Source organism: Micropterus salmoides, unplaced genomic scaffold, assembly GCF_014851395.1.
Source record: "Micropterus salmoides isolate LMB-PRFRI ecotype aquatic unplaced genomic scaffold, ASM1485139v1 Ms_hic_scaffold_4, whole genome shotgun sequence".
NCBI classification, from domain to species: domain Eukaryota; kingdom Metazoa; phylum Chordata; class Actinopteri; order Centrarchiformes; family Centrarchidae; genus Micropterus; species Micropterus salmoides.
This window is the reverse complement of record NW_024043372.1, coordinates 5,831,900-5,847,232: the sequence shown is the minus strand read 5'-3', so window position 1 is coordinate 5,847,232 and position 15,333 is coordinate 5,831,900. Positions and strand designations below refer to the sequence as shown.

General features: G+C 38.6%; 1 protein-coding gene across 1 annotated transcript; it reads right to left on the bottom strand.

The window, feature by feature from the left end:
* Positions 1-1,694: 1,694 nt before the first annotated feature.
* LOC119886280 (deoxyribonuclease-1-like) lies at positions 1,695-15,239 on the bottom strand. Its single transcript, XM_038696909.1, has 9 exons — positions 15,094-15,239; positions 10,296-10,381; positions 9,660-9,748; positions 9,173-9,259; positions 8,202-8,305; positions 6,661-6,773; positions 3,501-3,655; positions 2,662-2,758; positions 1,695-2,541 (listed from the first exon to the last, which is right to left on the bottom strand). Exons 2-9 carry the CDS (start codon positions 10,374-10,376, stop codon positions 2,482-2,484), a joined length of 786 nt encoding a protein of 261 aa, XP_038552837.1. The 5' UTR covers positions 10,377-10,381; positions 15,094-15,239; the 3' UTR covers positions 1,695-2,481.
* Positions 15,240-15,333: the final 94 nt, after the last annotated feature.

Genomic DNA, 15,333 nt, shown 5'->3' with positions numbered 1-15,333 from the left:
AGGGAAATGGAAGTATAATCATTTTATTTTTATTTGGGAATACATTGTTGATACAGTTCCCTTGGTGTTAGCACTGTAAAGTTGATTTATAAAGTCATGTTTTGGGAGTTTATAGTCCCATGGAACATAAGCCTTTAAGGCAGAATGACGCTGTAAGTATAAAAAAAAACTAAATCCAGGTAAATTATAGTTTTCTTTAAATCTAGAAATTTACAGAGAGCATAAATGTTGAATAACTGTCCAAGTAAATAATTTACACAGTCCGATCACCCAAGAATAAATTGTGGTTATGAAATATTGGAGTATGATAATGTAATTTTTTTTTAAACTTATTGTTGGTCACAAGTTTCCAAATTAGTAAGAGATTACAAATATTTGGACCAAAACACATTTTGGCTTGTTTAAGGGGAACTCCTGCATAAATAAATTCTTGTAATCTGTGTGGATAAACTAGATTTTCTTCCAGAGAGCGCCAGCATACAGAATTTGTGGGGTCTAACCAAGATTTTATTGTAAGCAATAATGATAGACTTTAATATTTGGAACCCCCCCAACCTCCAGCTGATTTCTCTCTCTGAAGAGTTGTGAGATTGATCCTCTGTCTTTTGTTATTCAAAATAAAACCAGTGATCTGGCTGTTTTAAACCCAAAATGGAAAAACAAAGGAGCTGCGTTTTATTTTATTGTGACCGGTGTTGTCTCCCTACTGGTTTTCAAACTAACTGGTTGCTGTATGCGTGCGCCTGTTGTTTACAACAGTTCTGCCCCGTCCACAGATTGGTCACACTCACAAGCATTCAAGCTATTTCCTTTCAAGTCACATCTCATATCACCTGTGACGAATATGATTGTTGAAGTGAGCACCATATTATAGCCACCTATGAAAAAATAAAATTAACCCCTTGACGCCGATTGTCGCGAATTTGCATCATACCTCTTCCTTGCAGACTGCAAGCCAAGATAGCACATGGATTCCCCCGATGCTTGTTGGTGCATATTTGATACGAACCCAGGAACCTTTTGCAAGCCCTGGTTTCTCATTTATGCCTGTTGTCGCTAATTTGCATCATACCTACACATACCTGAATTTATATCTTTTCTATGTTGTAATGACAAATTAACAATCTTCACTTAATTTAACATCAGCTTGAAAGCAAATGAAAACACAAATAATTGTTTTTTATTTTTTGATCGTAAAAAAAATTCTGGCGTTAAGGGGTTAAACAAAATATACTTTTTTGCAAATTGCTTTGCCTGCAAGCCAATCAAATATTCAGGATTCAGGATTTCCACTCACATATTGATTTATGTACATCAACAGGTTGCATTTTGTTTGGGGCTGATCTAAAGCAGCTTGTTACCTGAGCGATATAAGAAAATACTCAAACATGTTTACCAAGGGTTTTTTCTCAAGGCTACGGCAACATTTATCAGCCCCCACGACACCGACAATATTGTCAAAATACGTTAAATAACTGTCAACACTGAGCCACAGGAAGAGTAGAAAACAAGTGACCTAATTTTCGGCCCAAAGACACACACCAAGGCTACCAAAGGTTTGCATATATTGCACGCTATAGTGAGAGACAAGGGACCCACTCAGACCTCTTTATTTGCCTTTAATTGCTCGTCACCCTGTCTTAATGCCAACCTTTACTCCAAATGACGCCAAAATAATGAACAAAAAAACCCTGAACATTTCAGTCCCTTTATTATTTGTTCATATACAGTTTGTCAAATAAACTTCTAACAGTTCGTTTTTACTGTGTACCATTGGATGTACTGACAATATCACTGAATTACTTTGTTAATGCAGATTCTTAAAACCAGAGGATTCACAGGCAACTTCTGAAGCGTTCCCATTCCTGCCCCAGTACAAGCATACAGTGAGTTTTACTGTGTACTACTAAACTTGAGCCTCCTGTTTTTCTAACTAAAAAACAGTTATGTTGATGTTCAAGCTAATTTTCATTATATTAATTATAGGCAACGCCAAGTGTATTTGCTGCATGTTTATTAAGTGCAAGACACATAAATAAAACACATTTAATATAATAATCTTTATTTTTTCGATTTGGTTTTAAAACAGAAAAAAACAAAAAGTTGTTTTTTTTCGATGTGGTTTTGAAACGATATAATGAAAGAATGAACCATACACGGATGGTGAAACTTTTTACTGTACGTTTTATTCAATAAAGTTTTTTTAATTTTTCACTCTTGTTAAATTTTTTAAATAGTATTAAAGTTTATTAAGAGAACATTATAACTTGTTAAAGGCTAGGACTTGAGACTTGACTTGGACTTGCCCGTGTCGACCCGTCTGGACTTGGGTAGTGTGAACACTTCAAACTTACTTGTGACTTGTAAAACAATAACTTTTTACCACCTGGCCTATAACTGTGCTATTTGCTGATGAGCAGGTTGGATGGTCTGACTTAAGACTTTTTATTTATAGTACAGTACATAGTGCAGATGAAAGAATTAATAATAGCAATAGTAAAGCTGCACCTCCACAGGGTAATGGTCACTGATGGCTTGAGTCTGGAAGAGAAAAAGTCATAAATCTCTTAGCAGACAAGGTAAAGAAATTACTTTATTATATAAAATTTTTCTAAATGATCTCCGTCCAAAAGCTTCATGTAAATTCTTAGACAGTCTTACACTGGCGTTAGACAGGCGATAGGCTTTTTTAAAGTTGAAAGGCTTGGCCGAGTAGGGCACAACAGCGTCATACATGTGATCGCCAAACACCACAATCCTGTTGGCAGAAAATGCAGTCACAATCAGGGATTTATGTGGAAATGTCAAATTGTAAAACTAAGTATTTTCTCACTGACACTGTACCTCGAGTAGCCATGCAGATATGAGTCCTCTTGTTCACATTTACAAATATATGTCTGAGATTTCTGACTCTACATCATTATCAGGCAGGTGGAAAGACATTGTTGGGTGCTCACAATATAGAAAAATGAACTGCAGAGTGATGAGCCCATTATGGCTGTGTGCACCATAGAAGACGCAGCACTAGAAAACTTAATTGGACAAGATTCAACTTTAATTGTCCTTATTCAATACAATATTGCATAATGAAATGTTATAGTGTAAAGATAAAAAAGTTGGTTTCATTGTCAATGACGATAATGTTAGTGCTAAGGTGAGATTTATGCTTAATCTGAAATGTTTTCAAAAAGTATTTCTCGGTTTTACAAGAAAAAATATTTAAAATTTTCTTAAATGCATGTAATAATAATAATAATAATAATTAATTAGTTATTTAGCTGATGCTATTCATGGCATATCATTTCATGGCATGCCGTCCAGTAGTTAAGATATTTCAGTCTGGACCAAAGTGCCGAACCGAAAGACTGACCAACATTTCCTTGCCTACAAATATTTTCCTTTCACCTCTACTCTATTGCAGTTGAGGCAGATATTTTAGTAAAATAAACTGTAGTTCCCCTATTAAAAACATAAAACTACAGATCAAGATGTAAAGATACCTGTCGTAGGTGTGGTCAGCAGTGTCACTTGTCGTGGTGTTGACATAATCTTTTATCAGCCAATGGTACGGAGCAGAGCAGATGCGAATCTTTTCCTTTTTCTTCTTGGAGAGGTAACGCCCATCTGCATTAAAGTCCCCCAAAATCATAATGTTCTGCGGAAAAAAAAACATAAATATAATTAGTAACAGTACACAGTATAACAACCATTAGTCCTGCAGAATCATACTGTCATAAGTAGCCTAATATAGAAAATATCTTGGGCAATAAACTAATCAGACCATAAAGAGGTGGCGATGAGCCAGTGGGTAAGAAACATGCCTTTGGTGTGAGAAACCCAGGTTCTATTCCCACTGAAACATATCCACCAATGTGTCCCTGAACTACACATTTAACCCCTAGTTGCTCCAGTAGTGTGCGACCTCTGACATATAGCAATTGTAAGTCGCTTTGGATAAAAGCTTCAGCTAAATGGCTAATTATAATTATATAACTGTCGGTACAATCAGCCAGGAGCACTAACGAAACAGCGGTATCGATTATCTTGACAGTGACCCCACAGAGGTTAAATAGCTGAGTATCCCAGTCAGAACTGATGAAGATCTCAGATGAGAGATGAAATGTCTTTGTAGTGTACAAACAGTGTGGATTTGTGCATTTTATATTGAATAATTTGGAGACTCAAAATTCCTTCTCTCTCTCTCTCTGAGAGAAGGAGGAGGGGATTTGGGATATCAACCCTCAACAGACAGCTGAAGCGACCCAACGGAGGGGGGTTGAAAGGTTGCTTTCCCTAAGTGCTGTTTCTGGGCAGTTCGATCATAAAACTTGCCACCTCTGATGCCGCAGCCAGACAACGTGGTGCCTCACTGTTAAAATGACAGAGAAACACTCACCAGAGATTAGCTTTCTCCTGAACAGCAGAACTCTTCAGGAAACCCTAAACTGCCCCCCACACACGTAACCATGGCAACTTCCTCTTTGTTTAATTACCTCACATCAAAGGATTTTCTCCTTTCACTGCTAGATGTAAATTTGTGAGAAACTCCAGGACACCAGAGGAGGACAGCCCTGAATTCCTTTGTGTAAACGAAGTACTGTCTCCTCAAAACTCAAAGTATTACCTTGTTTAATTAAATCATATTTTAGTTACTTGACTAGGTCTCTCCACTCATTTGAGTAGTTATGTTACCATGTTGGTGTTTATTTTAATTTTCAGCAAGGTTCCCTGACCTTTATTCAATTTTTGTTGTAATCAATGCTTGTTCACAACACTTTCTGACACTTCCTTTAGAAATGATGATGTCAGAAATGTCATCCTATACATGATTAATTTTCCAGCTCGAATTTAATAATAAAATACCTAAATTGACTAAATAACTACAGCTCCTGACCAAGAGATTGTTTAGGGGTAATCTAAGTTAACCTTAAGGTTGAACCACTGACAATTGTTTTCCTTTTTATCAAGAGCTTAAAACTAAGAACGGTATACACGTTTGATAATTAAGGTTTGATTGTGGGAAGATATTTGATTACAATACGCCCAAATAGATTTTTGATTAACTTTTAATATGTCTAAGGAAAGATGGTCCCTCGGGAAACCGGAAACCAGCCTGCCCTCTGGGAACCACGTCCCAACAGACAAAAGCAGCGACACGCTGTCTCGCTCTCTCTTGTCCTCGCTTGTTCCTGACTCTCCAACTGCGCTTCGGCACGTGCCCAGTGTGCTCCCTCTCCCGGCAACGCCCTAAGCAGTTCGACCCGGCACAGCGAAGGCTCTTTGTTCGTTTTCAAGCCACACATGCGAAGTGCCGCGACATCGATTTTTCCCTCGTTTCCAGCAACTTTACTTTGCTTTTTATTTTATTTTCTTTTGTTTTGATAAAAGTTATCAGACCGTTAAGTTACACTAGTTTAATTCAAGAACGACCAAGTTCTTTTTAAGCTTTATTCTTTGAGCTAAATTACACTGCTCCCACTGAGGTCGGACCCCGCCACGTGGTCACCTGAAACTGTGATCAGTGATGTCCAATAGTCTGTTAATCCATTATCTTTAGTCCTTAAAACTCCTCTGAGTTAGTATCATCTAACTGCTTTCATTAGTTCTCTTCCGCCCGTGTGAGTCAAATCCTCCCCACAATAGAACCCACATTCTCATTGTTTAGCCATTGTTGATTTCTTTGATGTATATTTAACCAAATTTTTATATTCACCTTAATTAGTTAATAAATTTCACTGTAATCAAAGGAATTGTGTGTGTATTGCCTATCTCCAAGTCCCTGCCACGAGAATTTATCCTTTTGATATGAGACTGACTGATTTAAGATAATTGACTAACTAACTGATCACTAGTGAATAATTGTATAATTATTAAAACCATACTCAGGTAATCCCGAGACCCTGGGCGAAACGGAATCTAGGGTGGTGCCCCGCGAGAATTAATATTTTCTGAATATTAAAAATCATAATTTGGTATTTAATCATTTATTAGATCAAATGTATTCATGCTACATCTTCGAGTATCTTCAGCCAAGTCCATTTGACCTTGATTTTAACCTTCCTTGGATAACCAATCAGAAGGGTTAGGGGTTAGTTACATTAATTTGAACTTATCGAAATAGTTACACTATTATTTAATTTTAAATAGGGTAACTTGTAATCGGTAATCTATTACATTACTAAAGGGACCAACTCATTTTAAGACCAACACTCCCATAGGCCCACAGATGGGCGCAATACCATTGTTACCTACACAACTGACTGGAAAGTGGAAACCAGCAATGACACTTCCAGCAGCTCTGCAGAGCAGTGTTTGGATTTTTTTACACTCAGAAACTTTTTTGTATCTGTTTGGTGTCAAAGCTCTTATCAGTCTGTTTCCAGTTTTATTCACACTCACTGTAAACTACCTGCCCAGAATCAACCAGCAGACAAGACACATTTGGAGACTAACTAGTGAGCATAGTAGTTAAAGAGCCAGATATTTCCCCAAGAAGACCAAAAATAGACCTAAAAGAGAGAGAATATTCAACACAAACACTACTCCAAATGAATGTTTCTCCGTGTTGGTTGTGTAATTAGGCAAATGTGCAAAAAATATGCCAATGTTGTGTTTACAGCTTGTTCGGCTTGGTCCATAATGTTGTAAAAACCAACCCACATTAGTGCGCCATCTTTTCCTCACAGCTTTGACCACATCATCCAGAGCGTCCAGCTCTCTCTCTGCGTCCTTTGGTTTGGTGTGGACTGGGATCAGCACCAAGTCCTTAACAACTGGAAGCACAAACACACCCAATAAGGTATGTTTTATAAGTGGACACACACATATGCATTTCTTGCCTTTATTTTGACAGGACAGTGGATAGTGAGAAGAAGGAAGGAGAGAGATAGTGGTCGATACACAGCAAAGGGCCACAGGCTGGATTCGAACCCGGGCCGCTACAGCAAGGAGTCAGCCTTTCTACATGGGGCACTCACTCTACAAACTGCGCTAACCAAGACACGCATTTGTATGTCTACAATTGTGAGAACCCTAATTGACATGAAACATTCCCTAAACCCTAACACTGACCTTAATCTTAAAACCATGTCTCAACCTTCAAACAGTCTATTAAAGGTCTCTCCAAAAGTGAAAACCTCACAATCCAGAAATGTCCTCACTACAATGGTCTGATGGAGAGGTCCTCACCAAGCAAGGTAAAACCACAAACACACACACACACACACACACACACACACACAAACACACAAGTACAGGTGCGGATTGGCCATCTAGCAATTTTGGCAAATGCCAGAGGGGCCAGACCATTTGTTTTGGGGTGGGCCAGTCAGATTGATAATAATATCAGTGTTTCCCACACATAGACATTACTTGGGCTCAGGTATATTAACGGCCGCTCAGGTATATTTGGCGACCTATTTAAGCACTTTGCAGAGACACACTGAGAGTATGCTGTCTATAGTTATAAGACACACAGGGTGGATATATTACAAGCACAGTACAGGTAAAGCAGGTGCAACTGGTTTTTGGTTTCAATAGGCTTCCTCATTAACAAGCCTCCTCCGCACACCTCCGTCTGAAAACGGAATTGCGGGTGTAAATCGCGAGTGCTGTGTCATTTTGGCCATTTTATAAAACAAAGACCGCAGCTAATGGAGAAAGTCAACAAAGCCGACAAATGCCGAGAGAAAGAAAAAGCGGTAGGGCAAGCTGCTGTGTTTGCAGCAGAGGTGTAGGTGTGTGCTTGTGTGGGGAATATTAGAACTGAAGGCAAAGAGAGAGAATTCAAGTAGGCTAGTGAGTAAACACTAAAGTAAAGGTGGAGAATGAAGTAGAATTAAAAAGGTTAAATAAGAAATTACCTAAGCTAGAAATAGAAAATTACATTCTGTGGGAAAACCGTGAATATATATAAATAAATTGTTTTTACAGGACAGATAAGATGAGATTTTATCACTTTCACAAGTTTACTATGGTTATAATAATAATAATACGCTTAATAACAATTAATAAATATAAAGTTATAAAGCATTTGGCCCAGTTGGCAACATGCCAAGCCTACTGCTCAAATTATTTCATGTACACACATGTAGCCTAAGTAGTGAATGTGTGTTGGTGAGAGAGGATGCATGGTAATGTGGGCTACTGTGTCTACAGTGCCAGGGCTGAATTTTTGTCCCAGTCCGGCTCGGCACCATTACCTGTATATGGACACTGGAACCTCAGAATGAAGGGCTCTCTGGCGATCACATCTTTATTATCTGCTTCATACTGGTAGGAGTCGATAATCCTCACCTCATCCACTCTGACACACACACACACACACACACACACACACACACACACAGATGCATGCACACATGTTCTGTATCAGAAACATTATTAGCATACAGACCTTTTTATTGTTTTGAAGATGTACTCTGTCACCTACCTTATGTTTGTTAATTTTTATTTATCTGTTTATTTATTTGTTAGTTAGCAGGGTATCTCTTTATAACTTTTATAGTTAAGATATATGGCCAGTATGAGGTGTATGGTCCAATAGAACCACTGTGTGATCATTTTTAAAGCAATTTAGCTTTTGGCTCATAAGTCCTGAACAATAAAGTTATCTCACTTGAACTTTCGCACAATTCATTCATTGTGATGCAGACACAGAGGCAGGCAGGTTACATTTTTCTAAATGTTTTCTTTAAAAAAAGCTTTAATGAATCAAAGAGATTTAGATAATTGTGCAGCCTTTATAGGCGTGAGCTCTGTTATTACCAGCCGCAACTGCGTGGCTGGTATTGTTTTCATCTTGTGTGTGTGTCATGGCAAATTGTGTTCCTGGTGGATTTACGTACTTTGGCGGGAGATATTTTTTTGTTATGTGTTTGTCTGTCTGTGGCCCCACTGGCCACCCTTATGTGCATAATATTCTATCTGATATTTTAAATTAGATAATATTCATTTACTTTAAAAATGTATATTTTTCAGAATCGTTCTTGTGAAAGAAAATAACAAACGCAAAGCCAGCCAACCGCTTCTGCTTCACATTCGTCAAAACGTTGATAGGTGTCATGGCTGGTGTGATCCGATCAAAAGATGGTGTCTAGTTTAGAGATGTCGGACATTTGTTAAACTTAATGACACTGCGATGAGCAAGGACAGTGAGTTATTCACTTCATACCTGTAGAAGTAGGCAAACCTCTCCCTGTAGGAGCTTTGTCCCAGAGATTCACTGCACAGCATGTCGAATGGATTACGTTTATTTTTTCTGTCAAACAACACAAACAACTGGAACTGAAACACACACACAGTTTAATCATCAAATCGTTGATTAATTTTGGAGCTTTTAGCGAATGTAGAGGTCCAATAGTGCAGTAAGCAATAGTTGCTTAAAAAGCAAAACACTTCCTGTAGCATAAAATCTTAACGTAGTGCAGACCTGTAGCCAACAAGGTGACTAACTAATCTATTAACAAAATAAGGCCTAACATTGCAGCCTTCATGTCTTTGGCAAGTTAAAATACCTGCTGTGAAAAAAAAGGTCTTAAAAATGCTCCAGATCTCTCTTAAAAGTAGCCTGTTTGGGTCCTTAATGCCTGCAGTTACACGCTAGTAAGTATCTTATGTTTCCCTTTTAGCAGAAAGTGTTTCTACCTTGGACAACTTACTTGTTGAGTTCTCTGAGGAACCTCAACATGGCCTTGCCACTTAGATTCACGACTTCCAACATCACCACCACGCTGTACCGAGACACGATCTGTAACAAGCACAGCCACAATAGACACACAATAGAGTCACAGGAATACAACGCATCAGGCCTTTTTCACTACAGAAATTTTGAATTGTCATATTAGGAAAAGCACAAGTGTAACAACATTAACAATGGCTTTGTTCTTTTCAAATTTAAGTTGTGACAGCTTGGCAATGAGCTTGCAAGAGTAAAACCAGGACCTTGAAACTGAAGCAGCTAAGTGGAATTCAGCCATCATTCATTATATCATTTATGGTTTTCTAACATGTCTTCAATGAAAAAGGTCAATTAAAATAAATACTAATATTTTAGATATAAAACCACAGTAATATTAATAATGCATTGTATTGTTTATATCATTTTTACAGAAATTGTGCCACCAAATCTGAGCTCTTGTTTCTGTGATGATCACATAAACATACTAAATGTGGTGATCTTACCTGTGTTACATAATAAACATATTTCTTTTCACATAGTGTGAGCATCACAAAAATATAAAATAAGATAAATCATTGCACTGAACATCAAAGATTTTACCAGCACAGTGACTTACTTTGATAAGCTTTTTTCGCACAAAGTTGTTGTTGACTTTTTTCCATCCCATTTTCTTGACATTGAATGCTGCGATCTTCATTTTGACTATAAAAACAAAACCCACATAACTTCAGAGATTTAAACAAGAGTCTAGAGCCATGTGAGACTGTACTTGTACTTGAGATAAATGTGAACAATAGCATGGTAACATACAATAACAATGCTACCATGCTGATGCAAATACAGCATGTCCATCATTTTAGTTACACAGCTGAGACCGATGGGGATGTCATTATTTGGTCATTAAGTATTGGACAAATTAAAGATTTGATCTGAAGATGGTGCTAGAGGAAATGTTAAAGAATCACCAACGTTGTTACAATTCATCCTGATTGGGACATTCAACAGTTGAAAAAGTGAGAGGATCACAAGTAATTTGAATTCTTCCTCTCAGGACCATGCATAGGCCTATATGTACCAAATTTAATTTAAATCTATTCAATATTTGTTGAAATATTTGCGTTTGGACCAAAGTGGTGGGCCGACCATCCTACTAATTAAATGAGAGATAGAAGAAGAAAGAAATGGGCAGCAGATGAAAAAGACGAAGTAAAAGCAAAAAATCCATCTGACAATGTCAATGGCACCTGAAAACATCAGAAAGGAAACAGCTGTCTTTATCTTAGTGTATTTTTATTTATGCATGTATAGCTTGGGCAGGGACAGGGACGGCCCGTGGCATAGGCGACATAGGCAGCTGCCTATGGCACAAAATGTCAGGGGCCGCCTCAAGAGATTCTAGAGACTCGGCGCTAATCAACTCCACCCAGCCGTGATACTAATCAAGTGCACCTCGCGTTGTGAGTACGAGTAGTAACGTAACTGCTACAATTTTGCAACATAAACATCTAAAAAATTAATGCGCAACCTTGCTCTTTTTGGGACTGTGAGCTGCACTTTATTGGAGCTGCTGAAGTTAACATGTGTAAATTTGTCGTGAGTTTTCAGTTAGTTTCGGTTTCACATGCAGCGTGCAGTCCCAAACTGTGTCGGTAAACGGTGTAAATGGGATAGCCTACTACCAGCGGAGCAATAACGTAATGTACAGCAGTATAAGGCAGGTAGCCTTAAATTGTCAGGGCCATGTCAGAGAACACAGATATGTGGGAGAGATTCTGAATTTGCAGAACGTTTTGAACATGAGGATAAATCCTGCTATTTTGAATTTCAAACACCGACATTGTCAGGGCCGGCCCTGGGCAGGGAGGGGATAGTTTGTATTGTGATGGAATTTTAATATTTTAATGTTTCATTGTGTTTGATACTTTTTCTACTGTTATGGCTATAGGTGAATGAAGGCTGTTCCAATGAGAAAGTAGCTCGTTAGAGAGTTTATTATCTGACTGTCCTTGATAGGCCTTCATCTCAGACAGTTGGTTCCTACTCTCTTCCTCCGTAAGACAGCTGCGTAATACCCTTATGGGGTCAGATTTACTAAAGGTTTACGTGAGTAAAAAGGTGTGGAAACTTGATATCACCAGCAAATTAACATGTAAGCTGATCTACTAACGGTGTCCACGGAGAATGACGCCTTTCAAAAGTGCAATAAATCACCTGTTACTACTTTTGTCTTAATAAATATGCAATTTGGAGCGTTTCAATTTTATTGTGCAAAGTAATGGGAGGGTAACATGCAAATACATTTATTTACTACACGGAATGTGATCTAACAAGCCTAAAAGCAATTTCATGTGAGTGCAACAGCATCTGTATTTAATACTTTTGAAAGGAAGGTGCAAACCCTCATGTGTTGCGCAGAGGTTGCTGTTATCGTTGCGAGAAGGAGACACAGGCGTAATGAAAGAAAAAAATAAAAAATGTTAGATAATATTATTCTATATCCAATATATGGAAAAAACTATATTTTATTTTATTTATTCGATGAACTATATGAATTGAATCGGGTTTTTTTTGTATTTTCCTTGAATCTTTGGCAAAACTGTTGTATTAACATTCATGCCAATAAAGCAAATTTAAATTGAATTGAATTTAGAAAGGGTTTTTTCCATTGGTGTCGATATTTATGGCATGACTGAGGAACATATAACGGGCACATTTCGCCTCTCCAGCCATGTAATATTGAAGCTGTTGGTTGACCTCAGGGCTGATTTGGAGCCAGTTACAAGAAGGAGTCACGCAATACCTGCCAAACCCAAACTTCTTGCAACTCTGCATTTCCTCGCGCAGTGTGTGAACCATACCATAGAGATGGAAGAAAGTTGTGTGGCGCTGCAGAGAGCCCCCAGCTGAAGTAGTGCATGGATCGTGCGTAAAATTCATCCAGCCAGCGCGCCAGTCCTAATAGCAACACAACCCATTGTAGGTATCAGAGAGGGAATGGGGCGTTGGGACGTACAGCGCCAGGTTGGGTCATTCCAGCATACTGCAGCTGTTTCTGTTGGGTTTTCCCAAAGCAGTTTTTCAGGTGTGCTGCTCGAAGTACTTAGTGTAATCTTAGGAAGGATGGGCAGGTACATACGCTTTCCACATACTGTACTCAGGACGCACTGAATGAAACAAACCAAGATTTTACGCAGTGGCTGCTTTCCCTTCTGACTCTCCATGGCGGAAACTGTCTTCTAATAACTAACTCAGGAGACAGTGAACCAATAGTTGAGAAATTACAAAAAACAGTTACATCAGATACGTATGTTTTTTAACCTAAAACAAAATCAATGGCCTTCCATTCTAATCCCTTCTATAGCTACATTAATTGACATTATTGGTGTTTGTCACCCTAGCTCCTAGTTCAAGCTTAATATGTATGGGCTGTGCTGATTTAATCTAAGTTATATTGTTGTCCATATTTCCTAATTTACAAACATCCTTTAAAATCATGTTTAAATGCGAGCAGTATTCATGTATGTGTTTTTCTGTTAATTAGAAGCTTTTCTGCTATTCCTTATCACTTGCCCTAAACACTATCCTGTCTTGTGTGCATATGTTTAGGTATTGTACTATATAATGTAGCCTAGTGTGTGTATGTGTTAATGTTTTTCTCATCTGATGTGACATGTATATGTTTGTATCCTCAGTAGACCTCTACACATTGCTGATTGTCTGTCTTTTTTATTTTCTCATTATTTTATCTTCAGCAATGTGACAGAGGGGGGTGGAGTCAGTGTCTTGGACTTCAGATGAGAGCTGCAGCTGCTTTGTTAATTTTTCTGTGTTCAGCTCGACATGCCTAGCTCTTCCTCCACCTCCTGGGCGAGGCAGATGGCCGCCCACCCTGAGCCATGGCTCTGCTCGAGGTTTCTGGTCCGCCCATTGTTAAAAAACTTTTAATACATTCTGTTATTATCAACTCATTAGTAACTTGCTAAAGCATGCTGTTATTATAAATATTTCATAAAGGTGCAACAGATCACAAAACTTCTCAGATAACTTTTGGTTTAGGGATGTACTGCTCACTTTTTTCCCTTTCTTAGTCTACTGTCCTCCCCCACACAAACACACACACACCACAGACACAAACGCAGCTGCACCTCAGCTCCTGCTCTGTGCCCCTCCAGCGCTGCACTCTTGGCTCTGTTAGTATGAGCAGACTCTTTTTTTTCTCCCAGAATTAAGTCTCCCTTATTCAGCCGTGGACTCTGCCACTTCAGACCTTAATTTTGCACATAACTATATTACAATTTGATCAGCAATAATCACATTAAAGCCTATTTTACACATCAACTAATTTATCAATGTATATTTAAATATTTATTACCTTATTATTTCTTCTATCAACACACACTACACAGACTTTTGGATACATGCAGATAGAGTCGGGTTTCAAAATGTCACATTATTGATTACATCAAAGACCACACATTTTACATTTCCCGCGCGGCTGGTCAGTTCCATTCTGCACTCCATTGCAAGAAGCATGCTAAGATGACCACCATGTTGCTAAAAGTGGTTAGCCCACAATGGCCACACACAAGGCTAGTCTCCAATTGCAATTCAATCACAATGGGAGTAAATCTCTCTTTCCCAATACTAACAAGCCTTTTCATCTGTTCCAAAACCAGTCACCATAAAAAAGCTGATAATGATTTATAGGGATCCCAAAATGTGATGCACGCTAACATGTTGGGGCGTTGGCCGTTAATCGGAAGGTTAGCTGTTCAATCCCTGGCTACCCCTGGTTGCATGTCGAAGTGTCCTTGGGCAAGATACTGAACGCCGAAATGACCCTGGCGGCTGTTCCGCCAGTGTATGAATGTGTGTGAATGTTAGTTTCTGTTTGTGCACTTAGGCTCAGTGTATGAATGTGTATGACTGGTGAGATGTAGTGTAAAAGCGCTTTGAGTGGTCGAAAAGACTAGAAAGGTGCTATACGGAGCATTTACATTTAACAGATTGACCCCATTTCTATAGGAAAAGAATGTTTGATTTTTAAAACATAGTCCAGAGTTTTTTGCTCTTCTCCACAGAGAAAAAGAGGGAACTGAATGCAAAACTAAGTCATACAGAGTTAGAGATGGAATGTAATGTGAACAACAACTCTGTGTGTTAGGTGTGTTATCAGACAGCGGAAGCTCAAGGTTGAACTGGTTTATGAAAGGTTTCACAACATACGCTCATAACATTTGTCAAACATGCTCAATCTGCTTAACACACAACATAAGGAGAGGATTACAGGTTCGCTTAGCAGCACATCCACCACCAGATAAACCATTTGACCACCTGATGAGGGATGTTTTTAGCTAAACCCAAGCAAAGGCAAAAACAAGACGTGCGGCTGTAGCAAAAAAAATAATACTCACCGATCTGGTTGAGATGAGCAAAATCAAATGTTGAAACAGCAGAGAGCTGCAGAGTTTGTTACTATGACGGAAGACAGACGTGACTTGAGACTTTCTGCAGAAAACAAGGAAGTGTCTCTGCCAGCCAAGAAGTTGGCGCTCAAACACAGAGTTGAGTCATTATCAATGGCTGACAAATATCAGCAAAAAAAGTGGTGTACCAGTTCTGTAAACATCCGGGGATTTTACATTTAATCAAAC